Below are 16,629 nucleotides of genomic sequence, written 5' to 3' on the forward strand. Positions count from 1 at the left end.
TCACCTCCTTCTCTTTTGTTGTTATTTTATCTTTATTCCTCCCCCCCCCTTTTTTTTTAATGCAATTGCAGAGCTCTGCTACTGTTACTACAAGTTACATTTTAAAAAGAAAGAAAAGAAAATAGGGATAGTGAGGGGGAGGAATGACAAGGAGAGGACAGAACACTGACACCACGTGACTGCCAGTCATGCAACTGCCCTAGCAGGGATGTTTTGTACCTGGAGACTTGTGTGATTGGGAGGTCATTGATGGGTTTCACCATAAATGAAAAGGGACACAAGAGCTGCGGGTTAGGGACAGAGCAGCTACAGGTCGGGGATGGCAGCATGTGATAAGTATCACCAATGCTGCTTGTTTCCTGGTGTCATCATGGTTTAAAAGCCTCGTGTAGTGATCTCCTTAGTTGAAACTAAACCTCAGCCTGGAAACTGCCCAAATTACTCTTTGAGGATCTGCTGCCCTGTAGAAATGCTTGTCCCATTTCCACATGTACTCCTCTTGTATATTTGTAAATTTACACAAGATAATCCTGTAATTATCCAGAGGAAACTAATCTCCCATCACTGAGAAATGAGGGGAGTTTACCAGGGCTTGGGAAAGTTACTGTTGGACTATAACTTCCAGAATTTCCCAGCCAGCATAGCCACTGTTATTAGTAGTAAAAAGTAAGTAACTTTCCAAAAGTAACTTTTCCAGCTGTGATACCTGCATGTATTGAAAGGAAGGGGGAGGTGGTGAACATCCTGTCTTAGAAATAAGCCAACAAAGGTCACTATCTTGCAAAGAAATAAATCAATAGCAAGCAAACAGGATCTAAATAACATTAAAAGATGTTACTGCCTTTGTCATCTTGAGAGGTGAACTACTGTGGCATTTTCCACATTTTGGAACTTTTTGAGAAAATTATGTGGGAGAGTTCATTTTTGTGCAAAATAAAATAACATTTATGCACAAAAATAGTGTATTATGTGCAAGGCTGTTTTCTGTGCAAAAATGTTTTTTTCTGAAAAAGTTTTTTTGCAGAAAGTCTTGAAATGTGATATAAAATGTAATTGTAGATGCACTGGTAATCTCCGAGATGAAGATAGGTTTTTCTTTATTCTTGTATACCAGGATAAAATAAGGGAAGTTTGACATCCCAGCAGAGGAGATGCGGAGAGCCCATTTCTGTGCTGGGCATTGAGGAGGAAGCTTCCTTCTTAAAGTAGTCCACATGTTTTCTGTGCTGAGTACAGAGGAGGAATGACACATTCCATCTGTTCTCTATGCTCACTCATATGCAGTTCCAGGTCACATATTTCTACCATGTGTGGGCTGACAGCAACCCCAAAAATTTCATACGATTTCCTTAGACAATGAATACTCAGAAGTAGTTTTGCTAGTTCCTACCATGCTGCTGCTTAAATACAAGACTGCAATTGGATCATATGCCCTTAATGTAAATGGAGAAGCTATAGTCAAAAAGCTTATATTCTTATGTCTGTTGTCATCCTGGACAGCTGGAAACCATTCTTGTCATGGATTGTCTACAGATGAGGAAAACGGGAGGAAATAGGAAATCTCAAAAGCTGTATTACCGATTTATCAATTTTTTTTGTCTTTCAGGCTCTGAATAAGTTAAAAGCCGTCTGTTTCAGACTAAGCTTGGGGCCCTGCATCATTGAATCGTGCTCAGCAGCTGTAATCTCTCACTTTCTTCTGGGCCTGCCATGGGAGTGGGGGTTTATGTTCGGGTAAGAAGGGATTCTGCTTACCTTTACATACAGGCTGTGTATTTCTTCTAGCAGTGTTCACATTCCAGTCATGAACACAGGAGGCAAAGCAAGACGTTTTGGGTTCTCTAGCACTGATAATAAACAGGTGCAGGAAGTTGATTGGTTTGCACTGCCATAACTAAAGTACTTTTTTTTTTACACCCAGAAAAAGTCTGGACAATAAAGTTGTTGGGAATGTTGTATAGATGGCTTTTTAATTTTTATGTATTTCATTGTTTGTTTATTGGTGATTCCCAGGACTGAAAATGAAAATCCAAGGAAGCTCTTCCTATCCAATTTTTTTTCTTGTTTCATTTGGAGTGCCTAACAGTGACTAAGGGTGGATTTAATTTTACAAATATATCATATTTAATGTTTACTATGCTTCCCCAAAAGCTTGTGGTATGGGCTACCTCCTACCCACCAAAGCACTAATACTGTGTGCTTTCATTACTACTCAGTCTTTCAACATAGAGAAAATGTTTTCCTATATTATTTTTCTTGTATCTATGTGTTGGAGAGCATACCGTGATGAAGAGGACAAAGAGGATGGATCTTAATAAACAATTGATATTTTATATGTTTAGATTTGTTTTAGGTGCGGTGTCTCCTGCTGTTGTTGTCCTTTCAATGCTGGGGTTACAGGCCAGAGGATATGGTGTTGACAAAGGCATCCCAACCTTGTTGATAGCTGCAGGAAGCCTAGACGATATTGTAGCCATCACAGGCTTCAACACCTTCTTAGGCATGGCCTTTTCCACAGGTACCATAGTTAATTATTTCATAGCACTGATGAGCCACAGCATGTACCCAGCCATGGAGGAAAGCATGGGAGGGGTAAAAATATTCCATTCAATGACTGGGCTCCCATAAGTAGGGCTCTTTCAGGTTCCTTTACTGAAAGTATTAAACAAGGGCCCTTTGATGTTCTGAACTACTTTCCATCAGCAAGCAGGGATTATGGGAGCTGTAGCCAGTGATGTTGATGTGTCTAATAAAATATGGATGCCCTAATATAACATGTTTGTTTGATTTGTATTTACTAGCAAAATACTTCTAATGGCCCAACAGCCCAAATGAAATATTTGATTGGGGCAGGGGAAGCACTCTTGATGCAGTTTTTTTAAATTTATTTAAAAATATTTATATCCTTCCCTACATTTGAAGCTATTACTGGTTTAAATATTATATTTTTAAAAACTCAAACTTGGTGGTCCATAATGGTGGCCCATTATCTGTGAGCAGATAACATTTCCTCTCCCCTCTGCTCCCACAAACCATCAAAGCTGCCACTAGACAGTGTAAAAGGAGTCATGGGTCTGATTGTTCCAATCTTGGTGGCTGGCAGGAACCGATGAAAATGTCATCTGCCTGTGCACTAGTCGTCAGCAGAATTTTCCACTAAACCCTGGGACAAAATGTAGGACAAAATCTAGACCAAACTGTAGGATAACTGCAGGACAAATCTCAGCCCAAAATGTAGGACATTTAAGGTCCTCCATTTTTCTTAAATGCCCTACATTTCGGGCTGAGTTTTGTCCTGCAGTTGTCCTACAGTTTGGTCTAGATTTTGTCCTACATTTTGTCCCGGGTTTTAGTGGACAATTATGGCAACTCTACCTCCACGCAGTGCAGCTGATGCACAGTAAAATAGATGGTGGGAGGATCGGAACGAGAGATGTTACTTTTAACGTGTTGTAAGCCGCTTTGATTGTCTTGTCACAGAAAAGCGGGATATAAATACAAGTTTTATTATTTATTTATTTATTACTTAGCTTCACAAGTTGGGTAATTACATAACTAAGTAGCACATACAGAATTCTGGCCCATTGCTTTAATTTATTATCACATGTTCTTCCCTTGTATCATTGGTTTACAAGAGGAAAAGGCACTGAAAACAGTTAACATCTGATTTTAGCAGATGAAAAAACAGATGCCATGATGATGGTCTTCTTACCTGATCTATTTTGCACATTACAAGAATGAATGATTCTTGGTCTGCACATTTCAGATGTGTGCGTGTGCGTGTGTGAGAGGGAGAGAGAGAGGGAGAAAATAAGAGGTCATTCAGATGTCTTTTTCTAGTGCAGCGATGCAAATCACAGTCACACATTCTGGGTCTGTTATTCACACTGTGGAACCGCATCGATGTGCATTTCTACAAGTTCAGTTGCTCACATGTGCAAATAAATAAAATATCAAATAAAGATAGAGTTGACAATGCAAATGCATTTGGAACACATTCAAGGCATGCAGAGTTTTATCTTGAGTCTGTTCGCATCAGTTATTCACGCTACCAACAATGCAGATCTTTTTTAAAAACTTGAGGAAAAACCTGATATTGATTATCTCAGATTAAGTGGGTTTTTGGCAGCCCCCCCCCAAACAAAACACCTTAATCAGGTGCATTCGGGATCAGTGTGAAAAACGAAGTTTCTATCTGGATTCATCCTGGATTATTTTCGCCATCTGAATAACACCCTGGATATTTTGAACCTTTTTTAATGTACTGTTTTACTACATGGGGAGGAGGGAGGTTGTGTGATAATTCTCTCTCTCTCTCTCTCTCTCTCTCTCTCTCTCTAACACACACACACACACACACACACACAGATGTATCTTATGTGTAGTCTGAAGTAGTGCATTACAGAATTCTGTTCAACTGAACTTAATTCTGTCATATTTAATCTTGTAGAATGTGTGAAGTGGTTTGAACATTATTGCTGTTTTAGACCTGTAACATTTGTCTTAAGTGTGGCATCCATAATGTACTTTGAACACTTTGTTCTCCTTTTTAACATTCAAAGCAGGTGAGCTCCATTTTCTTTCTTTTGCTTCTGCTGTGGTTTAGCAGTGTAACTGGGCCAAAACAAGCCCTTTCTCTGCCACCTGCTGGACAAGGAAACAAACTCAATTCCCCTATAGTCCTTCTCAATACAGTAATTACTCCCCCCCCCCCCCCCAAAAAAAAACCCCACACCACTAGCGCTGCCTGATTTTTCCCTTGCGGAAGCCAATGAATAATCAGTGAGGCTAACTTTGGGCCCAAACAGACAGGCTAAAATAAAGCTGCTTTGGGCCACTTTGGAAGTGTGATGTTTAAATGAAGCATGCTTCCTAAGAGGCCAGAAGCCACACCAAAGCCACACTTCAGTCCTAAGCACAGCTTCGGGCCACTTAAGATGCATGTGTCATTTAAACAGCAGACCTCCAAAGTGGCCTGAAGATTTATTTTGGCCCCTTATTTTGAAGAAAGCTTCTGATGTTTTATTCAAGCCACAGTGAATCCCATTTTGGGATGATGATGATGATGATGATGATGATATTTATTTGTATTTTCCTGCCTCTCCCAGGTGAATTGAAGCAGGATTACAATCAAACAGTAACAATAAAATACAAGAATAAAATTTTAAAACAGTTAAAAACAGTGCAGTCAACATTTATAAAATGCTCTGATCCTGGATAGAAGAGTGAATGATGTCGTTACAGAAGATTGGGTGGATAGGCTTGCTGGAGGGAAAGGCAGGATATAAATACAATAAATAAAATAAAAGTTGATCATACATTGATCAATAAAGCATGCTGCAGTGCCATCCCTGTATATATTGTACAAAGCAGAGAACCTTTCTGAACAAGGTGGCAAAACAGACATGATCTTTAACACTCCTTATATTTCAAGTGCAAAGGTGATTTTCAATGTAAGGTTGCTTTTAAAATGCAAATTCCATTAAGCTGGGGCTTCTGATAATATGATTAGAGCAGACATGGAGAGAAAATTTATCTTTTTTTCTACTACTGCAGGCCAGAAGAGAATCCTTCCCCCGAATGTACCATTTCCACTAATTCCCAGAACAAGATTTCATTTTAAAGTGGGATTTTCTCAGAACTGCAGTAGGGAAAATAGAGTAAAATTGTCTCTCCATGAATGGTATGGCTTCATTATCAGCCCACACACCTCAAAGCAGGTGAAACCAGCATAAAAGGCAGCCTACATTAAAAACACTTTCTCTTTAGAAATAAAGATGCATTTTAACCATCCTGTATTTTGGCTCTTGCCATAACCACAGCAGAACACAAATAAATGTTCCAGGTGGTGTGTTATCTCTATAATCTGGATTTCAGGAATCAGAACTTTGGGTCATTTTGTGGTGCATCCAGTGCAATCAGCCAGTATTTTATTTGCTGTGGCATAGATCATTGCACAGCACCCAAGACCAATTCTCCTGTCATGACTTAGAAGATACTAGATTATTATAATTGGTTCTCAATAATGAGTTGGAAAGGTTTGTCTTTCCTTCATTTCTCAATGTTTTGGGCCCTCTGGTGATGGTTTCTATGCAAATATCCTTGAGGCATTTGCTCTTCTATGATGCACTGGCAAGTAGAGATGGGGTGATCTCCAAGGAGGCTGATGGGTGGCTGGCCCTTGATTTGTCACAGTACCTGAAGGTTTTTTGTTTCTGTTCTTGCCAGTGTTCATCCACCTTACCTTCTGCCTTATGTTGATAAGTATTTTGAATATTGTCTTGGACGGACTAGTTCTAACAGAGAGATTGTTTGGAAATCTGTCTGAAGTCTTTCCTTCTTCTTTGTCCAAATAGGCTCTACCTTCAAAAGTCTTCTACATGGTTTAATGGAAGTTGCAATTGGTGCAGGAGCTGGTATACTGCTAGGAACTTTTATCTGCTTTTTTCCAAGCAGAGATGAGGTAAAAAAAATAGTTGCTGTATCCCTTCCAATGGTACTGGACAATTTATAATACGGAAATTAGCCATGCCCTAGTTAATAACAAGAATATGATTCAGATCAGCTTTCCATAAACTGGTGGCCTCCAATGTTTTCAGCTACAACTCCATGACCAATGGTAATGCCAGTGACCAATGGTAATGAGTTAGCTAATATCTAGAGGCACTGTGTGGCTAAAAAGACTGGCAGAACCAGTCTTTCCAAAGTTGTATACCTCCAATATACCTCTTACTTGGTCAGCAGTGATGTCTCATTTATTATTGTCTCATTTATAATATCCCTCATTTTCACTGAAACTGCATTTCAGTAGCTTTCACAGAAGAGATAGGCACTACTTGTGCATCACTACCTACAGAATTCAGTGTTTAGGGTTGGGTTCCTGTCTGCAAATGCTTGAAAATGGCTATACTTGTTGGAATAAATGGAAGACACTTGTAGATTTTATCTTGAGATTATGACCACATTAATTTCAGGTCACTTCCTAATGCAGTTACAATAAAGAAGAATTTAATATTTAAAACATTCTTTACTTTTCCTATCATTTTCCCATCTTAGATACATCTTGCATGGAAAAGAACATTCTTTATAATGGGCCTAGCTATGTTTAGTCTTTTGGGCAGCAGGTATTTTGATATTCATGGATCTGGAGGACTCTGCACAGTTGTTTTGGCATTTCTAGCTGGAATAGCTTGGGCTGAACAGAAGGTGAGTGTACATTTAACCCACCCTACTGAGAATACACTCAGTGTTCCAAAGGAAAATGTTGTGTGAAACAAATGGGATGCAACTACCATAACTTCACAGTGCAACTAATCCTTCACAGTTTAGGGTTAGGATCCTTTGCTATGATAAAGGAAGAATGATCTATGTACAGATGTCAGCTGATGCATAAGCAGCCAATACCTTTCCAAGCATAAACAACATGCTTCTGCACCTATATCATGATGTTTATTCAGGCACTGTGAACTAGCTAGATGCTATTATCATGTCGATGGGATATGTATATTCCTATCCTTGGCCACTATAAATTACATTAAAGTTGAGTTGGAATGGATTCTGGGGAACAGAGGTTAAATGTTTCTGTAAATTTGGAGAGTTTATACAAGCAGAAAGGTAAGCTAAAATATCCTAAATAAAATAAAAGTAGGACAAATAAACAATTAAATAGCATGACAACCTACTTTCAAAAAGTAGTTTTGTCTCAGCTAGCTTTTGTGCTGCTGATTTAAACTTTGTAAACAGAATGCCCCAGACAAGTGAGACCAGTTATTTATCATAAAGGTTCCTCAAAACTTTTGAAAGACAATGATACCGCTTTTTAAAAGAAAGATAGAATCAAGTTTCTAGAGTCTGAATTTGCAAGATGACTGCAATCCTGCAATAAGGCTTGTGAAGCATAATGGCCCCGATGTATAGCTCCTTGCTGTGCCCTCCCCCACCCTGTCATGGGGTTCTGGCATAGTTCTTACTGATGAAGAAGACAGAAGAAGAAGGCAACTAGGCATTACCTCTCTACACAACGGCAGCCACCTGACTGCCTTCTTCTCTCTTGGCCAGGAAGAATAGTGGCTGCACCCCAGAGCTTAAAAGCTGGGAATAAAGATGATGCTACACAGGGAGGTAATATACATCCAGAGGAAAATACACATGCCCGTAACCCTAGTTTATAGGCAGATATTTCATCAACAGAATTCCAGCCCCTTTGATGATCCAGTTGTTGTTGTTGTTGATGATGATATCACACATGACAGCATTATCTGCAGCATTATCACTGACGTTTGCTCTTTTAACACTGTATGTCCACATTCTTTGTCTTGCAGAATGCTGTGGAAGAACTGGTTGCGATTGCCTGGTCTATTTTTCAACCCTTTCTGTTTGGTTTAATTGGAGCTGAAATATCTGTTGTCTCTCTCAACCCTAAAATGGTTGGTAAGTCTACTTCCAAGAACTGTGGCACTACAAAGTGTGGTTTGTTAACTTTCCTTAGAGAAGAACAAACTTTACTCTTCTAAACCTAAAGCTTGCATAGTTTTTTGTGGGTTTTTCGGGCCTTCGGCTTTACACTAAAGCTTGCATTTCCCCTGAAAAAGATTATTTCTAAATAATGTAGAATGTCATCTAACTAAAGTTTGGGTAGTTTTTGAACAATGTTGTTGTATGCATTCAGGTTGTTCTGACTTATCGTAGCTCTTGCTCTCAATTAATTTATCACTTACTATTATGAATGCTTTAATATTTATGTGCAAACTTCCAGAGACTATTGGACTGTAATTGCCAGTGGTCATCACCACTCACTATATTGGCTGGGGTTAATAGGAGTTATTGTCCAATAAAATTATGAGGGCTGGACTTTGTCATGACTGCCTTAACTGATATCCTAAGGTTTTAAGGAGTCCACTAAGTTAAAAAGACAAGGAGTTCCCAGCACTTTCAAAAGAGGCAAAGCTGCTACTTGACATTATAACATGCTAGGTTTATTTCTGTTTTATCATTGTCATTCATAAATCAATGGAGCCATGTGAAATCGAAGGCTTTCACGGCTGGCATCCATTTTTGTGTGTGTGTTTTTTTTCCAGCCATGTTTTTATGTGGCCATGTTCTAAGAGTTTACTCCTGACATTTTGCCAGAATCTGTGGCTGGCATCTTCAGAGAAAGCTGGCATGGAAGTGAGTGAGGTATATATACTGTGTGACCCTTGGTTGAGAGGACGTGCTTTGCATTTAATCTGTGTATGTTAATCAGTGGAGATGGTTTGCTAACTTTTGCATTTGTCGTATGTGGGCTGGGAGGGGATCTACATTGGTTAGAATGGTCCTTGCATTTTTTTATTTATTTTTTACAATGATACTGTTTAGTGAAAGGTATCTGAATTTGCCCCTTGGCATGCTAAGTTCTGGTTAGTTTTGTAAAAATATACCCATGATTTTGTGTTTTAAAGAAAGTGGAATATGAATTGTAAAATATAAAATACACATCTCTATAGGACCCTCATTGGCTGACACGTGAACCATCCTTTTGATTATTTGGAGTAATATGATGAAAACTTTTTTTCCTCTGAGAGATGTAATTAAGCATTTCCTTGTTTCAGGGCTTTGTTTGGCCACTCTGGCACTGGCTTTGACAGCGCGACTTCTTGCTACTTTTCTATTGGTAACTGCTTCTGGTTTTGAATTCAAGGAGAAAGTATTTATTGCGCTGGCATGGATCCCCAAAGCAACTGTTCAGGTAGAATATGCCTTTAGAGCAGACCTGCAAACAAGACCTTAAGTCTACATTATGGCACTGCTATTACTTAGCAACCAAGTTAAAAAACAGTTGCCTCACCATTTGTTAATTTCTTCTTATATTTGAAGAATCTCCCCCTTTCCCCTCCAGTCTCATCGATGACCATCACTGTTCAGGAAATTCAGATTTACTACTTTCAATCTCTTGACCACAGCTGGGACCCTGCATATTCCTCCTTCCTCATTTCCATGTTTTTTAGGCCCACTGTAGTGTTATGTCTAATTAGCATGGACTAAGTTCAAGTACATATTTGCATATTCAGACTCTGGCTAAGAAGGCTTCCTGGTTGATGTTATTGTTAGCACCAATACAGAAATAATTCTGTTGTGATAAAAGTAAATCATGGAAAATAAGTATTCACACAGGGAGTGAAAAGGTACAAAGAAGTTTGTAGTATATTCCTGACATCTTCCCAAGTATAGTTAGGAGATTATGGCTGACATCCACACTGCTCTTCCCACCCCATTCCCACAGATGTCAAACCCCATGGGGGGAAGGCGCTGCTATGATCATTAAATGGCTATGGGGAGGGAGGAAAGGAAGGAAGTGACCTGCAGTACTACTTCCTATTCCCACTGCAGTTCTCTAGAGAAAGAAGGAAGAACAAGATTATCAGTCCTCTTCTCTCTATGTCTGGGGAACTGCTGGGGCATGTGGCCATCTCCACAGCTCAGTTACACTTGCCTCCCTTCTACCCCATGGATGTTTAACAGCTGTAGAAGCATACCCTGGGGCCTGGTGGCTGCTGGGACAGCTAAAATTTTTGGATGGCGTGTAGTCAGCTAATAAATAGCCCCTTGCAGCCCATCCAAAATAAGGAATGTGGACATATAACCTTGTGTTATGCACAAGTATGTCACTAATAGGATTGTAGCCTATGTCTGCCAACACATCAAATAGTCATGTTTACTGACCTGCAGTAAGGGATTTCTGCTTATGCTGTGCATTTGTTGTTGTATGCATTCAAGTCATTTCTGACTTCTGAGTTTTCTAGGCAAGTAAGGGTTTTCTAGGCAAATAGGTTTCTTCAAAGGTGGGTTGTCATTGCCATCCTCTGAGGCTAAGGGAGTGTGACTTGCCCAAGGTCACTCAGTGAGTTTACATGGCTGAAGTGAGATTCAAACCTCAGTCTCCAGTCATAGTCCAACACTCAAACCACTACAGCACACTATGCTATGCATAGGTGGCATACCGTGTTTCCCCAAAAATAAGACACTGTCTTATACAGTGGTCCCTTGGCTTACACAGGGGATCCATTCCGGACACACACACCCCTGCATAAGCTGAATAACGCGTAAGCTGAAGTCCCCATTCAATTGAATGGGGCTCGGGCTCGTGGCGCAGGAGAGTGTGCACGCCATGGGTGCACACACCATTCATTCTCCCATCGCATGGCTTCCGCGGAGGCAGGAAGTCACATATGGGGTGCCCGCCTATGGCGCAGGCGCATTGTATTTTTTTCCCCTCAAGAGACACACTATGGCTTATTTTCAGGGGATGGCTTAGTTTTATGCCTCCGCCTCATTCAGCAGGAATTGCGGTTGGACGTCCTGCCCCTTCCCGGCCTCCCAACAAATCAGGGAGGCTTCTGACCAGAGGAAGGGATGAGACTTCTAGCCACAAAGACCGCTTGGGCTTGCAGTCACCTGCAGGTTCCTCCTGCAACTACAAGCCCCAGCAGCCTTTGCAGCCGGAAGTCCCGCTCCTTCCTCCGGCTGGAAGCCTCCCTGATTGCTACATTGCATAGCCACACCTATCACTATGTCTTATTTTCGGGGTATGGCTTATATTGCGCAAATGCTTATAAATCCTGCTATGGCTTCTTTTATGGATATGTCTTATTTTCAGGGAAACACAGTATATATGCTCATTTTGTTTTGGTTTTTGTAATACAGTGAGCCTGCGCCATCACTATATGGCTTTCAGCTTATGCTGAAGCCGCTCACCAAAAAGGAGAATGGCACACGCACGGCGTGCACACATAGCCACAGCACAAGCATGAGCCCCCATTATATCCAATGGGGCTTGAGTATACGTGTTTTTTTACCTTACGTGGGGGGGGGGTCCGGAACAGATCCCCTGCAAAAGACAAGGGCCCGCTGTACAATTTATTCAGAATATAAAGCAACGGAGTCAGCTAAAAATGCAAGCTTCTCAAGAAGTAACAATTGTGAGTCTGAAACATAATTCACATAGGGACATTCCTTTCCGTACGTCATACAGCGGGCCTTTGCCTTATGCGGGGATCCGTTCCGGACTCCTCCCTGCGTAAGGCAAAAAGCGCATATGGGGCTTGTATTCGTGCCACGGCTGTGCTCGTGTGCTGTGGTTGTGCATGCCATTCTCCCTTTTGGCGAGCGGCTTCAGCGTAAGCTGAAAGCCACCTATATTGAGCCTGCATATGGTGCGGGCTCACTGTACTATAATGTTGATCCAAAGAATCCAAAGATTAACCTAAATATTAATGCAACCAAATACCTCAAGTAACTCTTCTAAACAATATAGGATTAACAGAGAAGGGGGATAGAAAACATTCTTATTATGAACATCTGTACATTCTCTTGAGCCTTATTTTGGGCTCTCCTCCCACATTATTCAAAAAGACCTCTTGGTCTTACAGAGATGTTTAGGAACTGCAAGAAGCTGCAGGGGGCGGGTGGATGAGAAATTTGCTTCCATGGACTTTTTTGAGCTACCCTTGGATCCAAGGCTGTTTTCTTCTTTCTTCCTGATAGGCTGCAATTGGTTCTGTTGCCTTAGATACAGCACGACAACACAAAGATGCAACACTAGAACAATATGGCCTGAGCATCTTGACAGCAGCTTTCCTGGCAATCTTGCTCACAGCTCCAACTGGAGCTCTTATAATTGGCCTGGCCGGCCCCAAGCTTCTCCACCAGACTCGTCCAGACAATGCAGATGTGAAAAGAATACAAAGTATAATAGCTTCACCAGTATAGAGAAGTATCAATAGGTGACCAACTGTCACCTAGTTGATAATTCCAGGCTTTCTCGGAATCACGGTGTTCTATAGTGGCATTATGCCAGGTGCATTACTGAAACAGTAAACCAACAGAGTAAATGACGATACAGTTATGTTAAATCTTCATCCAGGCTTATCTACATCGTTGGGATGGGTTTTTTGAAAGAAAGTATCTACAAGTACAATGGATAATTTAGCTATATAACATTGTCTTCTGAAATATATCCTTGGCCTGATTCAAAAATATGAGTACCAGCTGGAGAGGAGAAAACATTCAAGACAGTTTCTTGAAGTATAGCTGGGAACTGTTATTGGAGCAGCTTTATGTAGGAACAGTACCAGAAGTAAATAACTAAGAGTGAGGTCATGGATTTTGGGATAGATGGACAAAAGTCTCACTAATTTCTGTACAATGAACAAAGTGACTATGTGCTGTCAAATGAGTGTACATTCACACAGTCATTGCTACAAGTCTGTACTAGAAGTTTTCCTAAAGCACAGGCAGAGAGACTAAAACAGACAAATATTTGGATTTTGCACAGAAATGCTGATCAGCTTTGTCAGTTTTATCTTCTAGTTCCAAGTACTGAGCATTAGACTAATGTAGCTAACACTGCAAAAAAAATCATATCCTTAACTATCTCCAGTTATTTCTGTACTCACTTTATAAAACCTCAAACATGGAAAGTCATGGTAAAATGTCTGCAGCAGTACATCCCATCCTCAGGTTGATCTTTCATCTCCCAAATAATGAGTTGGGTCACTGAACAGACATTGGTGATTTTTATTTTTTGGTTCTTTTATGAGTGTAGACACAGAGCAGAAATCATTGGCCAGGGCATCAGGGGAAGATAATATCAGATGGACAGTTGTGATCCTACTGGCAACCATTCATATGAGTATTCATCAAATGTGTTGTTCCAAGTTTTTTTGTTTTTAGTGAAAGCTGGTGGCACTGATGTGAGTGAGATGGCAATTCAGCTCTGTGCTATTCAAGTTGTAATAGCACCTTTAAGGTTCAGTCTAAAACCCAGAGTAGCCTCACTACTCTACTGATATCAAAGCCAGCAACCACCACTAATTTCTTTTTTGAGTGTAAACATGCTCAGTGTTTAAATGGTGGCAAAGCACAAGTCAAAAACTACAAATGAACCTTAATTCTGCCTATCATACCTGATTGTGGTAAAGCACTGTTTTAACATTTTATGAGTCCACTGTAGCACTGTGTGATTTGGAGCGTTATTGCATGAGAAAAGAAAGACAAAACAGATCAGGAGAGTAGCAGTTTTTTCCTTGCCTCCCCGCATGCTGTCACAGCACTTCTCCTTCCTGAGGGAAACAGTCATAAAAGCATGCCTCTTGCCAAACAGATTTTCGAGCACGACAAAAGACACTTCCATTTCCCTCTGGAAGGGAATGGAATGCTTTTATATGGCATGCAAAGAGGCATGGAAAAACCACTACTCTCCTGATCTGCTTTAGCTCTTACGCAATAAGGCTCTAAGAGGATAGCATCCCTGGGCTACTGGGTATGACAAACTGCTGTTTCCCTTGTTTTCATTAAATTGTTTTAAAATGGTTTCATAATGCCATGCCAAAGGGCACTAAAAAAGAGATCCCTGCGGTACATTTGTTAACCCAACCACTTTTAAGGAAGCTTTAAAATACAGCTATTGGAAAGTTTCCTTTTTAAAAAAAATACCCAGTAATTTTTGCTATTACTGCTTTCATAGGCTTGCTATAGATGTCCTTAGAAATGCCAATTATTTAAAAAAAAATTCCTGTTCCAAAATGTTTCACCAGGGGGAGCAAAAGTCCCAAACATGGTTTATTTTCCTCCATTTTAGTTCTGGGGTATCTTAAGTCTTTTCTGTACATTCAGGTCTGAATTATCTTTGGCATTGTTTATATACATTTATCTATTTTAAACAGAGGAAGATCCCCAAAATCAGGGTCAAACTTAATCTTTCTACAACTTCAGTCTTTGTGAGGTACAAAAGTGGCATTGTACCAGGCTGCTGAATCACACTGAAGTTCAGCTATCAGTCGAATGGAAGGCACCATGTCACTGCAGCAGACTGCAAATACCCTCTTTTGTTGAAGTGCCTTCTAGCTGGGAATTCTTTAAAAGGCTGCACTCTTTATTGTATATCACTAGCAAATGACCTGGAACTGAATTTATTTTTTCCTTTTGTTATTTCTAGTTCATGATTGATTTGATATTGATCAATATATGCATAAATATTTCAAAAAATAAAGTTTTGATAAGACCTCCAATAGTATAGTTCATATCGTGTTTCATCTTATTATGCACACATTTCCTATTTTTTCAATAATGAGAAATTGTTGAGCTAATGTTTCCCTAATTATATAAATATGAATAATTTAAAAATTGCATGGATATACACACAAGCTCAGGTTCTGCTATTCAAGCAAAAACCAGTCATCAGATGTTGTCTGATAATATAATATACAGTTATTGTTTAGGATAGAAATGATAGGGAATAATTCACCTACTGTACATCTTAGAAGTCATTTTAGAAGCAGTAAATCTATATAATTCTGCATGTTTAATCTTTGGTGGTGATGTTTTTTGACTGAATAAAAAAATAGCCCCCTACTTTTGATTAAAATGTTACAGACAAAGTTGAAAAGGCCATATTTTAGGATGGTCACTTGGGAATAAGGAAAATATTGCAAGCCATATCTGTTATGTAGAGTCTCCACTTCAATTACCTTATACAGCCATGATCGTGAAGTTATCACTAGATCAAAGCCCTAGGAAAATGCTGTAATGAATATTGTAATCATACTACAAGTTGCAACTGTTTATTTTCAAGATCCCAACATTATGTAGTTCATAGTTAAGAAAAAAATGCTGATAGGCATGAGACTTTTTTTGCCTTCAAAGAGTCTTGTGTCCCCTATAAAATCTATCAAAATGAGACATGGTTGTTTCTCCTCAGAACCACAAGCCTCAATGATAATTTTGTTTCCATGAATAAAATGTAGTTCACATCTATGAAAAATAATTTCCCTGCTATCCCTTCATTTTACAGACCCCCTAAAATCTCTAAGTTGGGAATGGTATGGAATGTTTCGCTAGAAGCAACTCTGTCCTTTAAATGAATTAAGGACAAGCCATGGTGAGGAAGTGGCAGTGAGGACTTGTCTGGTATAGATGTCTGCTAGAGGAAAAGAAAATGTATTTGATGATTCCTTCACTTCTTGCCGCCCTCTATGTTACCACCCCATGCTGTCCCTCTAGAGCAGCTTTTTGGGACACATGAGGGAATGAGAAATGTAGCAACCACCACCCCTTTCAAATGAAGCAAATTCTAGTTCTTGTAGATTGTATTCAAAGTACTAACCTGCTCAAATATCATCAATGCAAAGTTGGGGGTAAGGGCAGCAAATTCCTTTGCTTTAACTTACCATATGTCAGAAATGCTTGTTCACAGAAATCCTGTTAAGTCAAATGACATGAGCATGTCAAGCAGATGATTCCTAACATTTTTAAAACTACTGTCCTCTTCTTTGTTACTCCCTATTTTATTTGCTGTTCACATTTTGCACCATAAACCATTAGAACTAGCCTTGGTCTATGTGACAAGAAATATAGGAAGTATAAAATTACTCATGTAAAGAACTCAATTAAGCATATGCAACTGGGGATGATGCCCCCACTCCCCCCAAAATATATATTTTCTTGTGGAAGAAAGCTGACAGAAAACAAACCATGTCTGCACATTCTTCACAATAATATATTTGTTCCATAGTAAGTCAAAGACAAATTACATACAAAATTCCTGGAAGGACTAGGAGGCCAGTAGCAAAATACATTGTAAGTTCCACAAAC

The 16,629-nt window shown here is 39.7% G+C and overlaps 1 protein-coding gene across 4 annotated transcripts in view; it reads left to right on the forward strand.

Annotated features, from left to right (window-relative positions):
* LOC121930682 (sodium/hydrogen exchanger 9B2-like) overlaps window positions 1-15,041 on the forward strand; it is a 46,360-nt gene extending 31,319 nt beyond the window's left edge. For 2 of the 4 annotated variants that reach the window (XM_042467351.1, XM_042467350.1), the window contains exons 6-12: window positions 1,607-1,734; window positions 2,343-2,518; window positions 6,357-6,463; window positions 7,057-7,206; window positions 8,322-8,430; window positions 9,591-9,727; window positions 12,523-15,041. In XM_042467351.1, the coding sequence (XP_042323285.1) occupies window positions 1,607-1,734; window positions 2,343-2,518; window positions 6,357-6,463; window positions 7,057-7,206; window positions 8,322-8,430; window positions 9,591-9,727; window positions 12,523-12,747 (1,032 nt within the window). In that variant the 3' untranslated portion in view covers window positions 12,748-15,041. The remainder of the gene's footprint in view (window positions 1-1,606; window positions 1,735-2,342; window positions 2,519-6,356; window positions 6,464-7,056; window positions 7,207-8,321; window positions 8,431-9,590; window positions 9,728-12,522) is intronic. The other 2 variants (XM_042467354.1, XM_042467352.1) reach the window with 2 other exon arrangements.
* The last annotated feature ends 1,588 nt before the right edge of the window (window positions 15,042-16,629 follow it).

The sequence above is a fragment of the Sceloporus undulatus genome, chromosome 5 (genome assembly GCF_019175285.1).
Source record: "Sceloporus undulatus isolate JIND9_A2432 ecotype Alabama chromosome 5, SceUnd_v1.1, whole genome shotgun sequence".
Lineage (NCBI taxonomy): Eukaryota > Metazoa > Chordata > Lepidosauria > Squamata > Phrynosomatidae > Sceloporus > Sceloporus undulatus.